We start from the raw sequence: 14669 nt of genomic DNA, 5'->3' as shown, positions 1-14669 counted from the left end.
ACTACTCCTTTTAGCACGAGCACGCATTCGCACACTAAGAAAAGAAAAAATATAGCCGGCAACATTTGATTCTACATCTTCTACAGCTAGCGGCATAGGAGCAGCAGGTCGCCTAGGTAGAGTGCTCCTCCGGTGCTAACAGAACCAAAGTTACAACATTGTAACCTTCATTGGATTTCAGAGGCTCCACTCTCCATTGGACTCTTTAGATACAGTGAGTGAAGCCTGATAAATCAACACCCTTGTGACCTAACATCAAACCAGTTAAACTGATCCTGACCTGCTAAAGTTTAGTTGCTGTATCCTGCCTTCTTCTTTTTCAGAGATGTAGGGGGCTCCAGCCAAACAAGGTGGTGAGAAACCTCCTTGGGTGACCACGATGCTATGCACATACTGTATGTCCTCGACACTCAACCCACTGAACAAGGCAGCTGAGACTGTGTGAGTGGTCCACAGTGAGTGGGGCCCCACCTGCTTGTAGGTTTGGGAGAAGCACTCACAAAGCCATCTTGCAAGGTGTTTCTTGCATCAACAAAACACACAAACAGTTAAGTGCGTCCGATGAGGGCCATGCTTTAAACATGCCATTGCACAAACTGAGCAGAGCAGATGAAATTTTCCCTCCCTGTCCCCTTCATGGGGTAGAAGACAAAAAGCATCAAATTTTGATACTCAATTACTCTTTTTTATTGACCTGAACAAACACCTTACATTTTGTGGAACAAAATATGGATTTGGTCTCAGAGAGGCCCCATGGCAGTAACCACAAAGCAGCTAGCAACTGCAGAACACCAGTGGGGCAGTTAGTTCACATACTCTTTAAGCTGATGTCATCACCAGCAGGAAAGATGTCTAGAATGACAAGCTTTCAGAGGCCCAAAGGGATCTTCACCAAGGCTTGGAGTACCAATGATAGGTCCGGTGAGGAGGCATGCATAACTGGGCGTCTCCTGACCCCCTTCAAGAACCATCCCATGAAAGTATATATATATATATATATATATATATATATATATATATATATATATAATATAAATATATATATATATATATATATATATATATATATATATATATATATATATATATATATATATATATATATATATATATATATAATATAGGTCTGTCACCAAAACCCTCAGGGCAGGAAGAGATGGCTGCTATATAGACTTAATACTCTGTCCATCAAACATTGCAAAATGGAAAAATTAAATCCAACTGCACATGATAGAGGATTTGACCTTTTTTTTCATTGCACAAGCACTGGAACCCCAATCACTTTGCCTTGTAACAGGGCAATGAACCCTAGCACCTGCATGATGGTCAAAGCTGTCAGCATTCCACCAAGCTACAGTTTACAAAATGCTTGCTGCCAGGCTATCAGTCTGTGCTCTGACAGAGTGACCTGCAAGCTGATACACTGAGCACCACCCTCAGATACTCCACCCACTTTTGTGGTAGGGGGCTGCTCTTCTAGTTTATTTTGAACCCCAAATTGGTTAGGTAAAAGATCAACTTGGTGTTACGGAAAATATCCTGTTCCTTGAACGTGGCCATGCAGATGAGGTAAAAGAGATAAAGACAAAAAAGACCCTCATGCCACAGTCATGCAGTGGCTAAAGCGCCACATCCATACATTTGCTGAGGGTGTGAGGTACCAGGGAATAGCTGAACAGTAGTCCACTGTACACATGGTCTATCCCCTAGGAGATGAAACACAAAAATTCCCTGTGTTTCACAGGCACCTAAACATGAAAGTATGCTTCCATTAATGGTGGTAAGCAGCTTTATTGGTAAGCAGCAGCTGATATTGTGACATTTGCATTTAATCTCTCCCGTGTCTTTAGATATCAGTGAGGGAGACATTAGACTCATGTGTACACAACATAGAGAGGCTGTGGCAGACATATCTTGTTCACCACTACTCCTGTGTCTCTCTGTCAGCCCTTAGCTGTAGTTAGAGATTCCCTGCTCTCTGACCAACCAGCAGGCTGCAGAAGCAGGTGGGCCGCCAGCCGTCAGGGGAGGACATGCCAGGTTAAATTTCTCTGTGCAACCCTGCACCGAAATAATCCACCATATCCAAAGCCAGGGCTCTTGTGGAAGAAGGGGCGTGACAAAACCTGCATAAGTGGGGCAAACCGGATTGAAAGAGACATGCTGAAGAGCCCAATATGGCGGGTTAGGGTACTCCAGTGGGAATGACCTGAGGCGTTGGCGGAGTGTGGCAGTTGAAGCGGGTGTCTCAGCGTCATTAATTTCAAGCTCCTGCTCACTCTTGTGGTTGCGACGCATCACGTCAAAGTGTCAGAAGTGATCCCACTGGCATCTGAACTTAGGCAATGCCAGGCAGGCCTTGAAGGCTGGTGGCTGCTTAACACTGCTCCCTGCTTGGTCAGTGCTCAGGTACTGATGAGTTTCTTGAAGTAGTGAATCTAGCCATGGAGAAAGCTGCTCAGTGAGCAATTTGCCTTTGCTGAAGAGAAAAAGGATGTCTGATGGTGGGAGTCCGCCTCACTATATACTGTGGGGTCCGCATGTATTCGGGTAGGCACATCCTGGTTTTCCTGCTTCGTTTATACTTCCTCAGTGTGTGAATGCGTGCTAGTGGCTAGAGGAGTGTCCAGAAGAGGGTGGATGGTGTGTGAGATAGAACAGCCTCTCACCATTGGATGACACTCGGCCCTCTAAACTCACGCACCTGCTAAGCTCCAGTGAGGATGAGCCTGCTGCCCTTTCCACTTCAGGAGCCCAATCTATGAGCAGTTCCCTCTCTTTCTCCCAGCTCCACAACATCAACAAGAGGTACTCTCTCAATCGAGCCCTGGCCAACGTTTTCCTCTTCCCCCTTTTCTCCACCCCGGGCTCCAAGATGGCAGGATCTCACACCCAGTTTATAGAGAGGTTTATGCAGAAGTGTGTCAATTGCCTAGAACAGGGCAGTCATGGAGGCATCCTACAGATCATGCCCTTCACAGTGGCTTCTAAACTGGTAAAGCTGCCTGCTCTGGCCAAACCTAGAGTTGCCCTGGCTATTGCTTACCTGACTTCTGGGGAGGAGAGTAACTGTCAAAGCACTCTCTGCCTTGTAAACTATGGCTTTAAATTTACCTCAGTACAAAATCACCAGCAAAACCACCTCCAGATCAACATGGGGAAAACAAAGGATCTGGTGGTGGATTTCCGCAGGCACAGACAGTTTCCCTTTATACCAGGGAATGGACATTGAAATAGTAGATTCTTACAAGTACCTGAACAACAAACTGGACTGGAGAAATAACACCACATCACTTTACAAAAAAAGGTCAGAGCAGACTCTACCTGCTCAGGCGACTCAGGTCTTTTGGGGTACAGGGGGCACTCCTGAGGACCCTTTTTTACACTGCTGTGGCATCAGTTATGTTCTATGGAGTGGTCTGCCGGGCATCATGACTGCAGACAGGAGGAGACTCAACAAACTGATAAGAAAGACCAGCTCTGCCTAGGATGTCCTCTCGATTCAGTGCAGGTGGTGGGATAAAGGAAGATGATCACTAAACTGTCATCCATGCTGGAGAATGACTCTCACCCCATCCGTGATTGCACTGGAAAGCTCCTTCAGCAACAGACTGCTTCACCCAAAGTGTGTGAAGGAGCAATTCTACAGGTCCTTCCTTCCTGCTGCTGTCAGACTGTACAACCAGCGCTGCTCCCAGTAGACAACACACACTGAATGGACTATTTATCACAATGTGCACTTACTTTCCATGTGCAGTTGGTGTAACTATATATATATATATATATATATATATTTACAGTTGAGTTTTGCATCTTGTTTTTTACTATTTATATTGTTCTTTAGCTTTATGTATCTTGGACATGCTTTGCTGCTGTAATAATGCAAATTTCCCTGCTATGGGACAAATAAAGGATTATTTTATCTTAATCTTAATTTGCCCAGTGTCTCAGTGGGTGAAGTACAGCTGCAGATTACAAACCCAAACTTAATGTTTTAAATTATATTGCATGTAGCTCTGAAGTTGGCTGGATCATCCATTAAAAGTACTCTTTTGATAAAAAAATTTTAAAAAAGTGTAGATGAGTTTTCAGCGATCGCTGTGGCTCAGTAGGTTGTCCACTAATCGGAGGATGGGCAGATTGCCAGGCTCCTCTAGTCCACACGTCTAAGTATAGCTGGGCAAGATAGTGAACCACAAGTTGATACTGATGGCTGTGCCATTGATGTGTGAGTGCCTGCGAATTTCAAAATAGAGTAGCAGGTGGCACCTTGTATGGTAACTTCAGCCATAAGTGTGTGAATATGTGTGTGAATGGGTGATTGTGAATTTATATTGTTAAAGCACTTCAAGTGAGTGGAAGACTAGAAAGACTATATGCAAGTCCAAGTCCATTTACAATCCAGTCCATAAAAGCTGTTAAGCAGTGTGTCTTTTTCTTATAGCTGATGATCATTTTTACTTTCTGCACGAAGATGCAGATGCAATAAATATATTTTGCATTAAGAAAGTGTCCCAAAGACTTGTGTGATTTCACATTTGAGTGAAAAAAAATATGAATCTCATTTTGTGCAGCCACACTTCGTAGTGATGTAGCCTAAAATACTGCAATAAAATTTTTAAAAGTAAAGCTGGTGGAGTGTAGCCAGCTGTGGAGTCATTCACTGAGAAGATAAGGCAGTTGTGGTTATGGTTCAGGTCAACAGCCTTACTAGGATTACTTACTGTTTTCTCTGACCAGGCAAAACTCCAGGGTGCTCTGGCTCTCAAGTGTTGAATCCAAGTCTACTGCCACATTTGGCTCAGTTTGCTTCTCCAGACGGTACATGGGCCCTGTTGAAATATTGGCGTGAGAAGACAACAACACACTTAGACTTTTCCAAAGTTCTAGAGTTGGGTGGGAACATCTCTCCTACTTGTTGATGCTGCAAAGTTCCATCCTAGAGATAATTCTGATTTATAAATTGGGTCATATCATCAGTTCAGTTTTTGGCCATCAGTCCCCCTGGTAATACTAAGGCCATATTCATAAACAGGGTTAACTATAAGTTAATTGTCTAATTGTCCGATTGCTTGTGGTTGTTGAATCACTTTTTTTAAGCATACTGACCCTTAAATGTTGTTCATTATATTTTTTGTTTTCTTTTTTAATTTAATTGATATATGATGCCCTGTTCTACTGAAATAGCAATGAATGGCCTTACTGTTTAACTCTGTTTATAGGGAGACCAATTATCCTGGCAGTGGTGTTTATGTGTGTGAAAAGCCCTGTTGGTGACCAATAACATGTTAAACTTGGGAGGCAACATAAAGGTCATTTAAGTATTTCTGTATGCAAAATTGCTTAAATGAGTACTTATTTAATATCTACAACATTCCCTGCATTATTTGTATATTTTATATAATGTATCCTGCATTTGCAGTATCATGACTTGCAGATCCATCGTGACAAACATACAAACTAATAACACATTTGTCTCCAATTGTACTTCTATACTCCCCTCAATGTCATTTGAAGATTTGGTAACTTGTCAAAGGTGCTGCTTCCTTGCTCAGACTGATCCGACAGATTCACCTTGATGCTTAAAGGTGCATCGTGTTTTATACACTGTTTCATATATTGCTTCAGAAGAGATATGTCTTTTACTGTCACCGAGCCTCCATAAAAATCATTACCTCACCTCACACAATGATTCCAGCCAACATCCACATCACCACACAATCATGGGCCAATAAATTGGAATTTGATGGTATTTCTAACAATTAAAGGATTTGTTGCCTCTAGAGCAAAGATAAATAAGCCAACACATTCTTTTCATGTAACGTGCTGGCTTACCAAGAGGCAGACAAAAGGTTATTCATTGTGGTATTGTCAATATACCATCTGACCTAAAGTTAATCACAATGTTAGTTATAATTGAGATTTCTGAACACTGCTGAATAATATTGCAATATTTCAGGGTATATTTGGGATAATGACAATATTGATTATATGACAAAATATCTATCCCCAAAGTAAAAAAAAAACAAAAAAACAAAACAAAAAAAATAATTGTAGTTTTTATGAGGGGCAGAGGTCAACATGTGTCTGGTCAGTATGTTGCTTTGTAGAGTGAAGTCACTGCAGGGCCTGCACCTTCTCAACTTTGATGCCAGCAAAATCCGATTTAATCCTGCAGTGCAAAAACAAATCTATTGGATGAGCAAATAGAAAAGGAGCCTCCTGGTTGAATGTTGCTGTCCAGGATTTAGCAGAGTTTTGGTGAAACATAGGATATTACAGTTCAGGGCTGCCAACTTTTCAGAAAAGTTTGGAGTGAGATCTGGAAGGGGGTTTTTTGTGGTGGTGCTGCTGCATGCGCAAATGTGTCGTGCAGCATTTTATTTCCTTACACAAAGCATGGCATAGCCTGGCTTATTTTATGTAAAAGAAGTTTTGATAAAAAAAAAGTCTTTATCCTCTCTAGCGTTACAACAACAAATAAAAATGTATGAGTCATAATAGATGTGCATTAAAAAACATTAGAGTGAATGTCAAACCGTACTTATTGAACTAAAAGTGAATTATGCCTTAACCGAAGTGCAATAACTGCAGGCCTACTTTATGTTACACCGGGGCAGCTAGGTGTGTTGTGTGTGTGTGCATAACCTATTCTACAGCCCACCACCACTCCCAGTTAGAGAATGAGTGAATTCAAAGCTAGGCAGATTTACTGGGGCACCAGGCCGCCAAATCACTAAATCCGCCCCTGATAAAAAAAGGAAGCAACAAAGCGCAGCTGGATGAGAGATGGAGCGATGCGTCCATATGTTAATAAGGAATTCCATCTAAAGTCTGACTGAAAGTGACACTAAAACAAAGTCTTCTGTAGAAATCTGAAGAAGTCACTTTCCGGGCTAAACACTTAACTGTTCAGACACTGTGAGGAAAAACTCTGCTGTCTGTCTCTGTTACTGCGCTGGGCTCTCAGTCTGCTGCAATCTATTGATCAGCTGTGTGATCAGCAAAATGTGTGAGGCATATTGTTTTCATTAGTGCCTTCTGTTTTTTGTCAGTGGTTGAACATAGTAAAATTTATTTCTTGGGCTCAGTTACTTTGGTTCAGATAGGAATGTGTGACATGAGTCACTCTTGTATCCAAATGCAATGGATACAAGATGATCACGGCATAGCTGTGATCATAGACTATATGGCTGTCACACGCTAGCCATGCATGCTGCCTCTCAAGCTCACTGTGGTGTTAATGTGTGAAGTAACAGGTCCTGCTGACAGATGAGAAAAGGTCCAGGAAGGTAGCCAAATGAGCCACAGCCTTGAAGATATATATAGCCTTTGTTTGCATTAATTAATTTTTATGTCACGTTTGGGAACAGATACCTGGTGTTAAGTAGGCTACTCAGTTCTAATTTTGGACCGAGTCTCAGATCCCCACCCTACTAAGTCAGGCAGATTTGTACTTGAAAAATTCTGAAGTAAGTCCAGACAATATTGCTGGTGACTTGACCGGCCCTCTTCACAAGTTCCTACAAGTTTTTTTCTTGTTTTGGATTTGATGGAGTGAGAAATAGGGGGTGTGGTGTGAGAGCATGTGAAAGGGGGTGTGAACGTGTGTGTCTAACTCTCATTTCGTGAGAGTTGGCAGCTCTGACAGTTCCTGATATTCTGTTGGAAACTGATGCAACATAGAGATTGTCCAGCTTATTTTCCAATGCTTGTATAATGGCAAGCAGGATACTAGTTCAGCTAGTGCCCATCCTCTATCCCTCTTATCCTTATGTTTACATTTAAAAAATCTCTGCCTGGCTAGCCAGAAACTGGCAAGCTGGATTTAAGCTGATGGAGAGTTTACAGATTGGTGAGTTTATTTCCACATCCTGATGAATTACGTGTGTTAGAGGTACACGCCACTACCATCAAAAGCCAGCCATCAAAGGCAACATCAAGATTTGCAAAACAGGCAAAGGAGCACAAATTTCCCACACATTTAGCAGAGCTGATGGTGACAACTGGAAAAGTCTGTACCAAACATACTACACTAGAACTAAAATGTGATCATATTCTGATCACATGACTAAAGGAGACAAAGGCTCTCTTCTGTTTGTGTATGAGGATGTACACACATCTGTGTGTGTGTGTTACATTACTGCAAATGGACTGCACCTGTATAACACTTTTCTAGTGTTCAGACCACTCAAAGCGCTTGCATACTACATGTCACATTCACACACTGGTGGCTGAGGCCACCATACATGGCACTACCGGCTACTCAGTAATCATTCATATGCATTTACACTCCGATGGTACAAACATGAAGCAATTGGGGTTTAGTATCTTTGACATGTTGACTCTGAGCTACAGCCGTGTGTGTGTCTGTGCTTGTGTGGCTTTGATTAATAACTGATTACTTTGCCGCAGACCAAAGGAAACAGCCTCATCATCCTCTTAAACAGACTGATCCTCCATAAGAAATAGGAAAAGTATAATAAACATCAGGTAGACTCCCCTTCGGACAATGGTATGTACACACATTCTTTTGGAGGCAAATTCAACTTAAGTTTTATGTCTCAGTCTCAGGAGACGTAAATATAAACTCCAATGAACTTAAAGTTTTACCTGTTATCCATTATGTACAAAGGTGGGCCTAAATACATTGGACCAATGTGCTGGATGAGAGACACTCAATGTGCTATACAAGGATCTAGTATATTCAATTTTTCAATAACTGCCATGGTTACCAAAAAAGGAAGGTGTCATTACCTGAGCCTTTCTGTGAGCCTTTCCTCTTCTTGAGTGCCTTCTGGAGAATTTCTTTCATGGTTACCTTCAGACTGTCCACAGGAATTAAAGAGAAACCATGAGCAGCATTTCTACAAAAGGAAAAAAAGCAGAAAGGGGTAAATATGCTTCTGTGGATTTATTTTAAACATGCAGACTGACAAAAATTTTTGATTCTTCTTCTTCTACAGTGCCCTCATTACCCTGTCTCACAGTTACGGAGAACGCTTTTTCTAATTTAATTCCCTCTCAAATTAATTGTCTCATTGATAGTGCTACTGGCTCAATGAGATCAGCTCTTGACTTTGTTGCACCTTTCAAGAAGAAAATAATGATTCAAAGAAAATTAGCTCCATGGTTTAACCCCCAGATCCGCAAATTGAAACAAATATCGCGAAAATTTGAAAAAAATTGGCATTCAAACAACCTAGAAGAGTCCCGTTTAGTCAGGCAGGACAATCTTAAAACATATAGAAAGGCCCTCTGCCATGTCAGAGCAAACTATTACTCATCATTAATTGAAGAAAATAAAAGCAATCCCAGGTCCCCAATCCCTTTTCAACATTGTAGCCAGGCTGACTCAGAGTCACAGCTCTATAGAGCCTTGTATTCATTTGGCCCTCAGTAGTGATGACTTTATGAGTTTCTTTAATGATAAAATTATAACAATTAGAAATAAAATCCATCACCTCTTGCCCTTAACTGACCTGATCTCGGACACAGGTAGCTTGGATATGGCAACATGGCCTGTAATTTATTTGGACTGTTTTTTCCCCATTGACCTTTACCGACCCTCCACTTTGATTTCTGCATCCAAGTCATCGACATGCCTAATAGACTTCATTCCAACTAAGCTACTTAAGGAAGTTATACCCTTAACTGACAATTCTTTATTAGATATAATCAATGTGTCTTCATTAACTGGCTATGTTCCACAGTCCTTTAAAGTAGCTCCGATTCAGTCCCTTCTAAAGAAGCCCACTCTGGATCCAGAGGTTTTAGCTAACTGTAGACCGATATCTAATCTCCCCTCTTTTTTCTAAAATCCTTGAGAAAGTGGTTGCTTATCAACTTTATGACTTTCTCCAAGAAAGTTTATTCAAGGACTTTCACTCAGGTGTCAGAGTCCATCATAATACAGAGATGGACCTTTTTACTTTAGATATGCGTCCCCTAGGCAACATAATTAGAGATCACTCTGGAAATTTCCATTGTTATGCTGATGATACGCAACTGTATCTATCTATGAAACCAAATAAAACTGATCAGTAATCTAGACTTCAAACATGTCTTAAGGACATAAAAGCCTGGATGAGCTGTAATTTCTTGATGTTAAACTCAGACAAAACTAAAGTTATTGTTCTTGGCCCCAAACACCAGAGAAGCTCTTTTTCTAAGGATATAGTTTCTCTAGATGGCATTACCTTGGCCTCTATCACAACTGTAAGGAACCTCAGAGTTTTATTCAATCAAGATCTATCTTTTACTATTTTTACTTGTGTAACATTGCAAAAATTAGACATATCTTCTTCTAGGCTGGATTACTGTAACTCCTTATTATCCCATTGCGCCAACAAATCTCTTAGGTTTCTCCAACTGGTGCAAAACGCTGCTGCATGTGTTCTAACGGGAACCAAGAAAAGGGATCATATTTCTCCCGTTTTAGCTTATTTGCACTGTCTCCATGTAAAATCCAGAATTGAATTTAAAATTCTCCTCCATACTTACAAAGCTCTAAATGGTCAGACTCCATCCTATCTGTCACAGCTTACGGTTCCCTTCCAACCCTCAAGATCACTGCGCTCTGAAAATGCAGGGTTACTTGAGGTTCCCAAAGTCTCAAAAAGTAGGATGGGAGCCAGATCCTTTAGTTACCATGCTCCTCTTTCATGGAACCATCTTCCAGTTTCGGTCAGGGAGGCAGACACCCTTTCCACTTTTAAGGGTAGACTTAAGACCTTTCTCTTTGATAAAGCTTACAATAAGGGCTGGCTCAGGTTGCCTGGACCAGCCCCTTGTTAAGCTGACATAGGTTTAACCTGCCAGGTGACTTTCTATGATACACTGAGCTCCTTTTTCCTTCTCTTGCTCCCTCCATCTGCAAATGCTCATGTCTGTTTATTGCATTACGCTAACTCCATTGCCTCTCCGGAGCATTCCTGCTCCCTTCTTTTCGAGTTTTCTCGAATCCTGGCTGCAATCTTAGCTGTGCCTGATCGTGGTGATAACTATGCTGGTGCTGTGACCCTGCCTTTGGACATGCTCCTGCTGTGGCTGCACTGATACTGTAACCCTGGCTCAGCCTGATCAGGGTCTTGGTTTTGCTGTTGCTGTGGTCCTGTCTGAAGCTACGCCAGTGTTGTGGGTCCTGGTTGCGCTGATGCCGTGATTGTGCTTGATGCAAACTTCTACTGCCATTATTATGAGTCACGCCTCCACTATCAATTTACGCATGGGACTTTTATCAACACCCACAATATTTGCACATAACATCACATGCTATCATAGAGTGCATTTAGTAATTTTGCACCTGTCATTATTGTAAAATGAAATGCAGTTGTTACCATTATTGCTGTGCATCTCTCCCCCTCTCTCTTTCTCTTTCCTTTTTGTCATTATTGTAATTCAATTGTTATTTACAACACCTATTCACCTATTGCACGTTTGTCCGTCATTTCAGGGGTTCTTTTTCGGGAGTTTTTCCTTTCCTGTCCGATCAACTTACAGTGTATCCAGAAACTACTAATATTACCAACAGTAACACCAGGTGTTTTAGCAATTTTAGTGTAGAATGATGTTTATTGAAGCTTCAGTAAAGTCTGCTGCCTTACTATATGTTCAACACAACACAACACAACACAACACAACACAACACAACACAACACAACACAACACAACACAGTGCCCTCTCCTCTCCTCGCCTGGCCTCGCCTGGCCTTGCCTTTGGTATCAGGTACTTTTCCGTGCAACGCTGCCATGACATCAGTTTCAACGCGACGCACACATACGCACAGGGTGGGAATTACACAGTAGCTGTGACTACATAAATGTAGCAATTTGACCACAGCACTGCTTCACGCACAGATGGCCGCAGCAGGGACAGGTAGAAGGGGCAGATGTTCAAAAATGGAATACAATGAGCGAATAAACACAACATTGACATATTACCTCTATTTTTCCTCTATTATCAGAACCTTTATGTGCAGAATATATATAATCTATAACACAAAAGTAAGCAATTTTTTAGAGCTCCCCTGAACGCCTCCCTTGAGACGTTCAGGGGATCTGAGCTCCCCTTAGCACCCCGTAATTCGAACTATGTATACAAACACACACTCACACTCGCTGGATACGCTCGTCGGCCAGCAAGGTGAGGAACGTTTGCACCTCCTCAAGTGAAATAGGTGTGATATTTCTGGTTACCAGGTACTTTTTCCTAATGGATAACCAGAAAAGGCGAGTAGAGTAGCTAGAGCCAGTACCATGTAGTGGAAATGTGCCATTAGACTTAACTTAGAACTAAAACAAATACAACATTTGTAAAATGAAACATGAATAATTTTACTTTCTGATGGCAAACATTCAAATATTTGTTTGGGAAGACCTCAGAATATGAGTGTTGATTTTTGCACCCCGAGTACATGTCTGACAAACACAAAATACACAACAGTGCAGATGGTGTGCAGCATGCTGTATGTTACTACAGGCCCTTAAAATTGAGGACCACAAAATTCACATATTCACTGTCACTGATGGTAACGCACATTGATATGCTGCTTATTTTTCACTTACATTCTGACAAATAGTGACTGTCTGGAAGCAAGGCCAGGTGAAGAGTATTTCTCCACCAGGGCAAGAGTGCTGAAACCAAACTTATGGATTGGCTCATTGGAGTCAAGTGGCGGGAAGTCCGTGTCTACCTCGCCATCATCCTCGGCAATGTGGAGGCAATAAGCGTTCACATTCTCGCTGTGGAGAGATGTAACAGATAAGTGCAGAGGGAGACAAAGGATGAATATGTTCTACATATATAAACTTTGTATATAACTGGTACTGAAATATTATTGTACTCACTTAAGTTTAGGTTCTCGTCCCTCACTTGTGTACTGCCAACAGATGAGGCCGATGAGGTCATGGACGCGGGCATTGGCAATGGTCACCACTGTCATTGGATGCACTTTCTCCTGACCCATCTGCATTGAGAGGTAGACGTCTATTTTTTTTGTAGCTGTTGTGCCAATGTGGCCCTAAAAGGTGAAGAGACAGTGGGTACACCGTGCAGAGAAAAATATTAATTATTGATTAAAGAGATTAAAGGGATATAAAGTGACATCATATGATACACATATGATTGTTTAATAAGGGGAGCGTCCTTACAGGGTAGAACAACATTTAATCATTCTGTTTGGTTCTATGTTATATTGATAATGCGAGTTAAAACTGAACAGACCAATCAATGAGGAGAAGAAAGCATGAGTGAATATGAGCACTGCATTACAAAGTTTCTTAAACAGGCTGAAAATAGGGTGTTAAGTGTGAGTTGGAGCGAATATGGTCATAAAATTCATTTATAGACTGGTGCATAAGTGTGGGGTTTTTGGGGTTAAACTTTTATGTAACTTTTCCTTATTATTTTACTCCAATTCCATGACTTTATTCAAGTAATTTAAAATGCCCTATGATAGGCACTGCAGACATTGCAAAATATAGCATGGAATATGGAATGAAATGACTTTGATTCTACACATACATTAGACACAAAATGGTGATGTTATCTGGCCTTGCTGTGCAACATGTGCAAACAATGGTAGTCTGTTACACAGACTTTTGGTTGTCTGAATAGTTTTTCCTTATAGCATGGCTGATCAGAGCTGATTCCCCATGCTGCCATCATAAAACGTTTTGGTGCAGAGCTTACATCCCGTGCAGCCAGGGTCTGCCTCTCTTGAGGCATGTATTATATTTGTTGGTTAAAAGTCATACATTATTGAACATGCAACCTGGGCATTTGCGGACAAGTAAACTGCTGGCACATGCTTATTTGACTCTCTCGTTAAAATTCCCACCACCAACTAGCTGCATAATGCCAATGGTTGACTGTGGTTTATACTATTATTTGTTGTCAGACCATGACAGACGCCTGCAAAACAGCAGAGCATTTTACAAAACTAGTTAGATTCAAAATAATTGTAACATATAGCACTGCTTGTAAAAACAACTGATCACTGTTAACAAGTAGAACACAGATTAGGGTTTTCAGCAGTAACTGGTTAACTGTTGATACCATTTTTGACCAGTCACACTTGTTGGACTATAGGTTTTGCTACTCTTCAATTTACTGCTGAGCGCCCCATGCAGGTTTGGTAGGAGCTAGTGTGCTAGCGAGCAGCACATTACCACGAATAATGCGATGCAGATCCAAAAATGTTGGGTCTGCCACCTGGGACAGTTCAAGTAACTTGAAGAAAGAAAAGAAGAAAAAAATCAAGCCCTTCGTTTACAATTTTTACATCCATTTCTCTTCTTGTGCGCTGATCTGAGTGGCCAATCAGGTTGTTTCATTCACCAATGGGCTCCATGGCCGCTGCCCTGATTCAACATGCTGAATCGGCAGAAAAAGGCCAACCATCGCCTTGGTGTGTCACTGCTCAGAGACTAGCCACTGCTAATGGTGGCCTAAGGTTTGGCAAAATAGAGGAAGAGGTACCAGACTGTGGACATATGATGCACATTTTAGTTGACAAAATGTTATTACATTTTTCATTCACTGTATCGGCCAATCATTTTTACAGCTGGAGTATAAGAATCACTTTAGGCCTACAACAATGACTAATTAAAATTAAAATGGTAAAAAAAAACCCAAAAAAACAAAACATTATTCAATTCTATATATT

The 14669-nt window shown here is 41.3% G+C and overlaps 1 protein-coding gene across 2 annotated transcripts in view; it reads right to left on the bottom strand.

Annotated features, from left to right (window-relative positions):
• The window catches only part of mapkap1 (MAPK associated protein 1), a 49914-nt gene that overhangs the window by 19655 nt on the left and 15590 nt on the right, over positions 1 to 14669 (bottom strand). For both annotated transcript variants that reach the window (XR_006106919.1, XM_042508834.1), the window contains exons 5-8: positions 12850 to 13022; positions 12568 to 12744; positions 8758 to 8867; positions 4725 to 4832 (exon numbers count right to left, since the gene is read on the bottom strand). Coding sequence is in view for 1 of the 2 variants with exons in the window: in XM_042508834.1 (XP_042364768.1) it covers positions 4725 to 4832; positions 8758 to 8867; positions 12568 to 12744; positions 12850 to 13022 (568 nt within the window). In the remaining variant the exon portion in view is untranslated. The remainder of the gene's footprint in view (positions 1 to 4724; positions 4833 to 8757; positions 8868 to 12567; positions 12745 to 12849; positions 13023 to 14669) is intronic.

Source organism: Plectropomus leopardus, chromosome 20 (assembly GCF_008729295.1).
Source record: "Plectropomus leopardus isolate mb chromosome 20, YSFRI_Pleo_2.0, whole genome shotgun sequence".
NCBI lineage: Eukaryota > Metazoa > Chordata > Actinopteri > Perciformes > Serranidae > Plectropomus > Plectropomus leopardus.
Note: the sequence above shows the minus strand (reverse complement) of the source record. Positions and strands in the feature narration are given on the sequence as shown.